The sequence below is a fragment of the Cyprinodon tularosa genome, unplaced genomic scaffold (genome assembly GCF_016077235.1).
Source record: "Cyprinodon tularosa strain WSP-4 unplaced genomic scaffold, ASM1607723v1 ctg120, whole genome shotgun sequence".
NCBI classification, from domain to species: Eukaryota; Metazoa; Chordata; class Actinopteri; order Cyprinodontiformes; family Cyprinodontidae; genus Cyprinodon; species Cyprinodon tularosa.
Genome location: NW_024038004.1, coordinates 2926128 through 2938143, shown reverse-complemented (window position 1 = coordinate 2938143; position 12016 = coordinate 2926128). Strand labels below are relative to the sequence as shown.

Sequence of the window (12016 nt, the reverse complement as noted above, 5' to 3'; positions counted from 1 at the left end):
GAAATGCTGAGCAGGCAGCAAGTTCATGGCTCTGATAAAGGAAATATGCCCCCAGTGTGGTGTTCTGAGAAGGAGGCTGGTAGTTGGGCATGGCTTTAAAATTACTTATTGCTTTTTTCATTAAAGTGTTTTTCTGGTCAGAACATGCATAGTACAACGTAGTTTGCTTTTTGTTGTTAGCCTGACTTCAGTGATCTAATATTAAGGGTTAAGTCTGCTGGTTTGGTCTGATTAAGGTGAACATTAATCTGAATCTTGTGTGCAGCATGTGGATACAAAAAGTAAATTTTAGTCTTACTCTGCTGAACATTTTATGCAGGAATGGAAATGCAAGGCCTTGTCTGTTTTGTAAAGCCTAGCATTGTCTTATAAGCACGTTTTAGTTTTACAACCAAGTTTGGCCACAAATACCAGCAGGAGCCGAGGCCCTAAACCACAGAAAGATCTGGACTGCGATTACAAGCCTACTAATAGAAAATATATTCTGACTGTTGTCCACATATCCTGGACGGTCTACAGGAATGCACTCACTAAACTCAAGCCAGGGCGCCTTATATTAATAATAACCCTTATTTAAGCAGATAAAACCTGACTAACGTCTAAAATGTATTTTTTGAGAGGGATCTGGAAAGACTGGGAGATTCTGCTGTCAGAGATACACAAACAAATCCTAATCTTAATGAATTCTGGTCCTCTGTTTTAAGGTTCTGTTCGTGTTTTTCCCCTCATGTTGAATGTAGATAAGCCTGGTCTGCAGAGAGAGTTTACACAGTCGCCTGAAATACCATTAACACCTTGTCCACACTTCTCAAGTTTGGACACGTCGACTAACTTCAAGCTAAATGACAATTAAAGAATGTCCCACTGTTCCCTGGGAATCAACCATGGAAATGCACCATGTCTCTAAAAAAACTCTAAATCTTTTTGTGTTTGGGCTCATTATTGTCTAATTTGTAAAAGTGAACATCATTATTTTTTGTCAGATCTGTAAGCAAAAGAAAAAATATATCCTCTTTTCTATAGTAAACATTTCACTACTACTACCAAATGTGCATCTAGACCAAAATAAATCAGACTTTGACATAACTTGGTGCTTGCCAGTATAATTTAAAAAATAAATAAATATGGCAAAAAGAACCATAAAACCACATTTGGATGTTGTATCTGCTTGGTAACCCCTGTAAGCAAGAGCTTTGTGAATTGACAAACTCACAAAAATATATCATGCCAGCCAGTCAGCGGCCACCAGATTTGTTAGCCTCGATGCAGAAATGTTTCGGACTAATGAAATGCAGTGATGTGTGTGACGTCACGGTGTGAAAAAGAGGGGATAGGATGAAGTAAAAATAAGATGGCTGCACGGTTTTTGGCTGGAATACCCTCCATTTCTTTTCATAAAATGAGCAAAATTTGAGCCTTTGTCAATGGGAAGATGTTTGCATGTTCCTCCTGACTGGATTTGGTAAGAGTTTGATTTATCAGTTAACCCCCCAGCTGTAAAGCAAATCATGAATGTGATACATCACAGCTGCTACTGCGGCTGTGATTGGCTAAAAAAGGCTGGTACTGAATAAGCTCGAAGATTGTCCCTTCCATTTGCGAACATTTTGTACAAGAGGCTTCCAGATGAACACCGTGCATAATTTAAATTGAATTACATAAAACAATCTTTTTTATACCTGATTATCTACTTGGTGTCATTTTTAAATGATCGATCAAGGACCCCATGACCAAGCTCAAGTTCTGACATTTCTTGCCAATCTACTGTCTGCAAGCTTGCAAAATGAAGACCTTTTGGAAGGTTGAAAAGTGTTTAAACTGCCCTTTTAACAAAAAGACACCTTTGAGAATTTTCAAAAATGGATGAAAATCAATAAAAACCAACCTGAAACCTAAAAAATAAATAAAAGATTGAGCAATAATAGGAATTTCAAATATAACTGGGGAGACTGTATTTTACCATAAACTAGTGTACATTCTATTTTTGTCAAGGTGCACCTCAGTGCATCCATGCAAACGGCATACACATGCATCTGGTTTGTTTCAGGCCAAGATGCCTACATCATTTCGCAATTTTTTCAGTGCATTTCTAGAACCAAGGGTTACATACCCATAATTTCAGTGCATAAAACAAATAAAGAAAAATATCTGAACCTATAAACTACATTAAGCAGAATGTTCCTTGTTATATTGTTAAATATGTTTGATATCACACCTGTATAACACAAAATTTTGTTCATATAGATGCTCAGAGGATATAGTTTGGTTGACTAACTCCTATTAACTCCCATCATTTCAATGATACATTTCCAAATTTAAATCTTTCTAAAAGCTCTTCACAAGCTCAACCTCTCAAGGTAAGTTAAAAACTAAAATAAATAGCAAATTCACTGTAAAGTCTCCACCTCTTTACAATCCTGTCTGTGATTTCATGTCCGACCCCAATTTAGACGGTTGCCCTAATGGCACAGAATATCATACAACTGGTACACAATTAATTCATTTAATTTAAACTGAAGAATTGGCATTTTCTGTACAATATACAACTTATGTTTTTGTTTTCACCCTTTAAAGAGTCTTCAAACTTGCTGCTGCAGTTTCCCGTTGCACCTGATCTGCAGTGTACACTGGTCCCTACCAGTGTGCAAGAGACTTTAAACACTAGTCATTTAAATTTTACTTCTTGCAACACAAATAAAAAATTTTTAGAAGCAAAAACATGTTTGTTAAAGTCTTTTCTGCTCACGATTAACAGAAAAGGCACCAAAAGATCTCACTAGCCTATTCATCAACACGTCCAATCAAAACAGAGAAACTATGCTTATAACATATTTATAAAGGAATTTCATCAGTTGGGGAAATATTTGGATATATTAAATTTCTCTCACTTCTGTCAAAAAGCTTACAGAAGAGACAGAATTGGGCATAACAGCTTTGGTATATAAAAAAAATGTAGTTGTAATTAATGCACAATGCATTTATTTTCTAAAATTTAGTACAGGTGAATTCCAAAATTTAAAAAAGGTGAATCACATGAGGAGCTAAGAAAAAGAAAACCTGAGATGCACCAAAGAAAAATGAAAATAGAAAGTTTAATTCCTTTTTTGTTTCTGATTTTTCAGTACAGGAATACATTTTAAAGGAATAGACAGCAAAATTGGCAATCCCATATTATTATAGTTGCAAAAATAAAAAAAATGAAGCTTTTGATCTCAAAGGTGAACCAAGCAATAGGAGGTGTGATCCAGGAGAAAAGATGTGAAGAAAGGATTTAATTTACTAAAGGCTGCAAAGCTCTAACCGAAAAAAAAGGTTAATCACAATGTAGAAAGCAATATGAACACATCTAAGAGGGTTTCTATGAGGAAATGAATGAGCAGTTTGCAAGTGAGAGTGTCAACATTGTCAGACCACTACAAAATCTGTGCCCGAGGCCACGTCTATTCAGCAGCCAGCCACCTTACGCTGACAGACATTGTGTGGTCTTTTATGGCGGCGCCGTCTTTGAAGACACCAGCTCATCAGTAACTCCACTCCTCTGTTAATATCACCGCCGCCTCTTAAGGCCTTCGACACGACAGTTTCACACATGCATGCTCGTAGGAACACAAACAAACCCATGCAAAGGGGCTGTTTGTCTTTGTCACTGGATACAGTGGACTAAAGGCGGCCATGATTAGCCAGTAATACCCTGCTCCAGCTGAATAACAATCGGTGTTTATGTATTCCAGGCGCTGAGGACGGGACATTGCCCTGGAGCGGGGGGTGAAGCCCGCTAACGCCCATTACTTCACAGTTCAAACACTGCAAAGCGAGACACAATTACTGCTGTTTATTGTCTCTCCCTAACACGTTCACTGAAGGAAATGGCTTGTAAAAAAAAATGATTTGTTTGGAGAGACGGAAGTTCTCATCACGCCTGAGGATGAGTCCAACATCGTGATAATGGACGATGGAATCCAGGCTGAGACATGAGAAAAGGCCTTTGCTTTTGTTTCAAGACTACATTACAAGTCTCCAGCGGCTGAAATCTAGTCTGCGGTGGTCTTCAAAGGTACGTCCCATCCACTGTTCCCACCACCAAAGCCTTTATGCTGCACTCATCTTTACAACAGCTGAAAGAGAGCTTTCTTCTGGGCTCTTTAACAACCAATGCACATGAGCCCTTTGGAGATTTTGGAGGAAGTCACGCAACATTTGGTGACAATGAGCCATGCAACGTTGCCTATGTGGAGGATAAAGAGGCAGTCGATCTGATTTCTTCTTGACTAACTTCCTCTTACAGGAAAGAAAATGTCATTTCTAACTTTAAAATTAACAAATGGGGGGGTTAAATGAACACTTTGAGGCTTATATTTGCTTCCCTAGAAGTTTATATGCAAACCTAATACACAGTAATGCAATTTTGTACAGCAGGAGATAAAATAACTATATCATCACCAGCATGATGGAGACTGGGGAACACAGCAGACAGAGCTGGACTGGGTGTTAAAATAACATCCCATGCCTCCCTAATACTTTATCTCTAATGTAAAACTTGACGGTGGCAGTATCATTCTGTGGGGTAAGTCGGTCAGAAAAAATTATAGAAAAGACTTTAGACAGGGGTTTAGGTTTAACTTTTTGGAGGGCAACAACATAGAGCCAGAGCTCAACGGAACATTGGAGATCTAAACCCAAATGTGAATTAGAATGGTCCAGTCAAAGTCTAGAAAAAAATCTAACTGGAATCTGTGGTTATTCTACATGAACTTCAGTCACTTGCGAGTAATAAGTCAAGAAAACCGCTTAACTGACAAAGACATCCCCCAAAAGCAGTTATATTAGAGGCATTAATCCAGGGAGTTGAATAACTAACAGTGAACACTTTTTAAGGCAATTATTTAATTATTTGTTCTTTGGGATGCAATAAAACGAAATCTACATTTAAACAGCTTGATTTTGGTAGCAGATTGTTTGGAAGAGTTTCATTGCCCATGATAAAGGTAAGTCAAACACTAACGACCATTTATGTTGTATAATAGGCAGAAGGAAAGGCTTGTTGTTCCCTTTAAAGCCCTCAATCCAGACTTTCTTTTATTATCCCTTTTAAAAACGGGCCGGGGGCTGAAGAGCTGCCGTATGCGGGTGAGCTCACCATTAAAACTAATCCAGCCTCTTAGCAGCTGAACCGGACATAACTATGATTTATTTACATTATTGTGCATTAAGCTGGCGCTGCTGCGTTCCCCTAAATCCAGAGCAAGTGATGTCACCGCTTTGTTGCGGTCCGTAAAGCCCCCATGCTTAGCATGTGTTAAACGAATTATGGCCTGACTTGTTGAAATCCGGCCTCCCTGGAGGGGAGCTCTCGCTCCGCATGGGACACAAGAAATGCAACTGCAGCAGGAGAACATAAATAATCTGGGCAGTCAGACAGAGAAATTGCATTTGTCCCCTTCTGTCCCCACACAAATGTACCCACAAGTCCATGTCAGAGGGGGCGCAAGTAGGCCTGGGTTGTAATTGTTATCAAAGGTTTGATCAAGATTGTAAAAAGTTATTATCTGACATTTTCTGTCTTTGTTTAAAGTTCAATTGTTTAGTAGGACACAAAGGGAAAGTGTCTCTCCAGCTGTACAGATGCTGGAGTAAATCAGCGCCAATTGCTGCACACTGCTGACCAGTTGGCTGAAAAAGAAGGCAACAACCCTGTTTGCAAATACATTTGACTGCAAATTGTTTTGGTGTGAAATATGGACTTGCATCACGATAAAAAGAAGAAAACATCATATAATTACAGTAATTGTTATATTACCTAAGCAACAATAGAAAAAAAAACAGTTGCTCCACCTGCTGCCATAAGATTTTTTTGTTCTTTTAATCTCCCTGAAAAAAACCGGAGTGATGCAAACCTGAAAACTGCAGATCCTCTTCAAACGAGGCCTAATCTTAATGCCTCCATATATAAAAAAAAAAAAACACAATGTGATTTCTGGTTAAGATAATCGAAAAACGTGCTTCAGATTTACAGGTTTACTTGTTTCTAAAATAAATCAAAAAATAAAAACCCAACTTCCAGTCCAGTTTTCAATAACACTAAAACTCCGAAATATCATGACTAACAGTTTTTAATCACAAACACATAAGAATAGTTCTTCATACGCTGGCCTGATTTAGATTTTTAATCACTTTGATTTGACTCTCTCTATTCTATTCCTCCAGACGAATAAATCTGAAAGGATAATAAAAGCCAAAATGTGAAAGAAGGATCAATCAAGAATATTTTTCAGTGTTTATATTTACGTTTTATAAAAAAAAAATGCAAATGTCTATAATTATTTACAAAATTTTTATAGCTTTGAACCACTCAACCGTTCTTTAATTTGCAGATTTAATTTTTTCCACTTTTTCATGTCAGTTATTCTATGCGATGAGTTCCAAGGCTCTCCTGTTAAAAGTCTTCTAGACATCACCCTAATCATTATTTCCTTGCACAGATCCTGCGGGCAATAATAAACATGAAACCTGAATTTGAATTTTCGTAGGTCCAACAGATCATTAACATCTTAATGGTTTTAATTGATGAGCTGCTCATCATAACAGCCTGATCTACAGTAGGGGTGTGGAAAAAAGTGTCACAGTAGAAGACGTGGACTGACTCAAACCCCCAAGCAACAGATACCAAAATAACTGAACGATCAATATCATCTGATACAGAGGTTGCTTTTTTATCTATTCATTTAATTTTGATAGCAGGAAAAATATCGCAATATATGGCGAAATTGCAATATTAATCGCTATATCGTATAACAAGTATCGTGACACGTAACGTATTGCAACACCCATGCCAATACTCACCCCTAATCTACAGCATCTGCTTTAAGTTGTATCAATAATATATTAAACATGCAGAAATGACTGCATTGGATCCCTTATAGTTTAAATCAGAGATCAACAGCTTTTTTAAGGAATGCAAATATCTGATCTCGATATGTGAAGCATTTATTACACAGAACAGTAACAGCTGAAGGCAAGAGCAATGCACTTTATGTGATCTCAAGTCATGGCTGCTGAATGCACATAGGCCGATACAGGAAATAAACGCCAGGGTTCAGCACAAAATATTGGCTGACCAATGTATCGGTCTATCTAAATCTAAGTGGATAATTCTGCAGTGAACAGATTTTTTCCTTGATCCTCTTTCTCAGAACACAAACCAGCACTTTTTCTGCTTGCAGACTGAAAACAAGCCCATCTGTAGAACTTCAAACTGGGTTGAATTTAGGGACAGCACTCAGAGATTCTGCTGGAGTGAACAAATAACAGGGATTTCTCACATTTGGTCTCGCTTGATTAACCCAGTATCATGTATGGTCTAGTCCAACTTAGATGTATTGTTCCACCTGTATCTAAAGGAGATCTAAACTGCTGCAAACCTTATTCCAGACTAGGATGTATTTGTGTAATTTGTGTAATTTTACTCTTTCCTGCTTTAGATAAAATCTCTTAGATCATGTTGCAATTTTTTAAATGTTTAAATTTTTATTATACAAATTGGAGAATTTATAATCTAAAACTTTATTATAAAAATACATTTTAATATATATTTTTTTAAATACATTCCTCCATTACATTATATTTTAAATCAGTTTAATGCATTAGATTTAATGTTTCCAGACTGAACCCGATTTAAAAAGTGATGCAATAAGATAGTAAAGCAGTTCTGCAGCAGGTTTAGTTTTTAAATCGGATTGCAAACAGAACTTGTGCCCACAGCTGGTCTCTGGGAGGCAGCCTCACAGCAGAGGCTGTCCCCCCGCTGCAGGACGATGGACATCTGTGTGCAACTTACGTGTGGACAGGGACAGCACGCCGGGAGACTGCAGCGTGAGGAACAGCAAGCAGAACTCCAAGGCAGCTTTCATTATGAGGGATATGAACTCCAGGCGGTTATTCCCAAAGCGATTCCGCGTCCTCCTGTTGTTGTGCTGTCGCCTTCTTCTTTTCTCGAGCCTCTACAGTAAAAAGTCCGGACTGTAACAGAGAGACAAGTCTTCAAAGAGACACAGCACAGCTGAAAAAAGTCAATAAATAAAGAAGAGCAGAGTGAGCCGGTGGGAAAAGTCCAGCTCAGTGGAGTGGGAAGGGAATCAGTCCACAGGCTGGGAGAGAGAAAGCTGAGCGTCCTGTTTGCACTGTTTTTCCTTCTTAATGCTTCCTGCAGCTAAATCAGACACAAGTTCATACTTTCTAAGCCCCTCCTTCTTTCCCTCTCCCTCTCTCCACTCTTTCACCGACACTAGTCATTCCCTCATTCTTCTCCTCCTCTCCTTGCCCTTTTTCCAGCCTCCCTTCCCACTATAGTGATGGGTAGGAGTCACAGCTATTCACTTTCACTGAATCACTGACTGTCTGTGATCCTTTCCCAGCCTTTGGGTTACTAATCTGTGCTTTTTCCACATTTTCACAATGAGAGGTGGCTGAGTCACACAGCCAAATTATAAAGGAATATAACTATATATCTATTTATATACATATATATATATATATATAAATAGATATATATACATTTATAGTTATATATGTATATATACATATGTATAAATATGTACATAATATATGTACATGTATATTTAGGACCAAAAATAAACAGTTTATTATTGAAAAGATAGACAGACAAACAGATAGATAGATAGATAGATAGATAGATAGATAGATAGATAGATAGATAGATAGATAGATAGATAGATAGATAGATAGATAGATAGATAGATAGATAGATAGATAGATAGATAGATAGATAGATAGATAGATAGATAGATAGATAGATAGATAGATAGTCTGTCTCAATACTAACTTGACATGGTATTATTAATAAATCCAAGTGTTATTTGCAGATTTCTTCTGTTAATTTTTTAATTTATAGATTGTTTTTCACATTAAAAGGAGAATAGCTATAACAACTTTAAAATTTAGTTGTGATAAGGCAGGCATTCATAAGGTTTTGCTTCAGCCGAAGCTTTTCAGTTGTAATGCTGATTATGTTAAAACATGTCTCTCTCTTTTTTTGTGTGTCTGAATAAACTTAAACTGAACTAACACATTGTCAAATTTAGCTATATTTTTGTTTATTTAGTTTGCATTTATTTGCACACTAATTTGACTACTAGAATCTCTAATTCTGTTGTGAAAGCATTTTCCATTTTGAAATGTATTTATTTTTATTTTTATATATACATATATATATATATATATATATATATATATATATATATATATATATATATATATATATATATATATATTAATAAATGTGTTTTCACGCCTTTAATTCTATTTATTTTTTATAGCCATGGAACTGAAAATGTACCATCGGATGTATATATATATATATATATATATATATATATATATATATATATATATATATATATATATATATATATATATATATATATATATAAACAAAAATAACTAAACAAAACAGGGAGTTTATCAACCTTAACCTTCTCTTCTCTTTACTGGTTTAATACAAAGTTTTTATAAGTATATGTTCTTATCCTTCCACTTATATTTATTTTTGTTAGTTAATTTCTTGCATGAAATCCTAATGAAATACATTTAATTGTTTAGGTCTAAACATAATTTCAGAAATGAGTTTTTTTTTGTCTCCATGAAATAACTGCTATTAAACAATTCTGTCCAATTTAAAAATTCTTTTGCAAATCAATTCAAAAGCAGCTTTTGTTTTCACAATTTTTTCCTCATGTCAGATGAAGAAAAGTTTTCTTAAGTGAAACAGGTCAGGATCTCTGCGGGAGTCCTGACAGACGAGCAGTGAACAAGCCGGCCCAGCAGGAAGGGGAGGAAAAATCATGTCAGGTTTCACTGGGAAACCAGAATGTGTCCGAACAACGGAAACTCTTTTTGTCTTCTTCATCCAGTTGGGTGCTGTGACTAATATTTGACTAAAGTACAAGTTCACCCAAACCCAAATTAGTCCTGGTCATCCTCTGTCATCTAAGGCAGCAGTGAGTCAGCAGGGGTCCAGGCAGTGCGTTGGAGCTGACATCCGTGGTGACCTTTAGGTCCAGGCCCACAATGTCCCCATTTCTCCTCAATCAAAGAACACTCTTGTTGGGGAAGCAGTTCCCACTCTTCCTTCCTGCTGCTATCCTACAGTAAATGTGAAAAAAAGATGTATTTTTTTTATGCCGCCTTGGGTCTTTTGTCACTTTCCCGTTATCCGTCTGTTTCACCCTGTTCCCAGTTCTGTACAAAGAACAGCAGATTCATGAGCATTTCTCATCATCTCATTCTGTCTCTGTCTCAGCTATTGTTCTACATGTATGTCCACCCACATCATTAAAATACAGATCTGTTTTTAAAATCACATCTTGCGATTTAAAAAAAAAAAAAAGGTGTTTTTTAACCTATGAGGACTGAACAGCTGTTCTGTCCAGGCTACTTTGATGAAAAGCCACCATCATAACAATCAAAAATCTAACATTTATGGAAGCGTGGTAACAAGAAAGTAATAATTGAGAAAAGTAATAAAAATGCAAAAAGTGAAGGCTGTCGTCAGAAGAGATCAAACTTGATAATGATTTAGCTTCACATATCATTCCCTCAGTGAAATATGGTGGTGGCAGCATCATGCTGCGGAATTGTCTTTAGATAAGACATGGTTGCAATTTCATCCTTTGACATTAATGCAAAAATCTTTTGTGTTGTAGAAAATGAACACAGTTCTCAGTAAAACATGGTGGTGGCAGTGTCATGCAGTGGTGATAGGACCAAGGAGGACTAACTACATGCCTGCTGCACTTTGTCTGTTTTTATTTGTAGAACATTTCCAAATATTTTTTTTTTTTCTCTTCAGTTCATGGATTATTTATTGTTTCTATATCACAATGAACCTAAGAAAACACATGTTGCCAATATGAATTTTTTTTTCATGCTAAGCCTTGTCCAGAGTGCATAGTTTGCCATAGAAGGTGCAAATATACCAGCAAAGGTTCATATTAAATACACTAATTCAGATTATCACACCTACGCTGGGGAGAACAAAGTGTTGAAAGGCAAGAAAATGAGTGGCAAACAGTGAGTGAGTGTTAAAGATGTTCAGGTCTTTTCTGTTGTTATAAAAAGACAGTGCTCTGCATAGACAACTTGAGAGTGTCTGAAATATAGGCTCCCTGTAGAGAGCTGGTGAGTCCTCAGCTCCATCCCTGTTCTTTGTGGTTTGTTTACAAAGCCTCTTACTGAAGGCAAAAATATATTTATTTCACTTTATGTGGGTGTTTTTTTTTCTATTTTGTCATTATAAGACTATTTGTTCCAGATGATAGTGTTCTTTTCACACCACCTTGATGAAATGCAAACATGAAATAATGCCTTCTAAGCAAAGCTATTTGAAAAATGCTATTGTTTTACTTATTTCAATCTGTATTCTATACACTATAATAAAACAACTGAAATGACCTATAGTGAGACTCAAATCCAGTCAAAAAATAAATCCCTCAGCAGTAATAACTAAGCTCAGCAGTAGCAGCATCCACTATTAAGCTGCAATGGAGTAAGTGGTGTGGAGGTGGGGGCTGGGTACAACAAGCAACCAGAACTTACCATTCTGCTCAACATTACTTTGCACTGGTCTGTCACATAAAATTTCCATTAAACATTCTGAGGTTTGTTGCTATGTTGCAACAAAGTGTAAAATTGTGAATAAAAATACAGCAGTGCACATCAAAGATAACTTCATCAAGTTGCCACAGGGCCTAAATTTTTAGATTTTGGAGCAAGTCAACTGTTACTTCACATCATACTTAAAAAAAAACAGTTGTATTTCTATATATGGCCTTTATCCACATGCGAGAAACATTAAAGACAAAACAAGAAAACCAAATGCGGAGGTTCTGATTAGCCATCGCCATCACTTGATGTAACAATGATGAAATGTTTGGATGTATGTTTACAGATCGCCCCGAGCAAGACTAGATGTAGTGGAGACAATCAAAAGCTTATTGGAACT

General features: G+C 36.6%; 1 protein-coding gene across 2 annotated transcripts in view; it reads right to left on the bottom strand.

Annotated features, from left to right (window-relative positions):
• The window catches only part of crlf1a (cytokine receptor-like factor 1a), a 29639-nt gene extending 21415 nt beyond the window's left edge, over window positions 1-8224 (bottom strand). Inside the window, exon 1 of one of the 2 annotated variants that reach the window (XM_038273595.1) lies at window positions 7835-8224. In XM_038273595.1, the coding sequence (XP_038129523.1) occupies window positions 7835-7907 (73 nt within the window). In that variant the 5' untranslated portion in view covers window positions 7908-8224. The remainder of the gene's footprint in view (window positions 1-7834) is intronic. The other variant, XM_038273589.1, reaches the window with a different exon arrangement.
• Between the last annotated feature and the right edge of the window lie 3792 nt (window positions 8225-12016).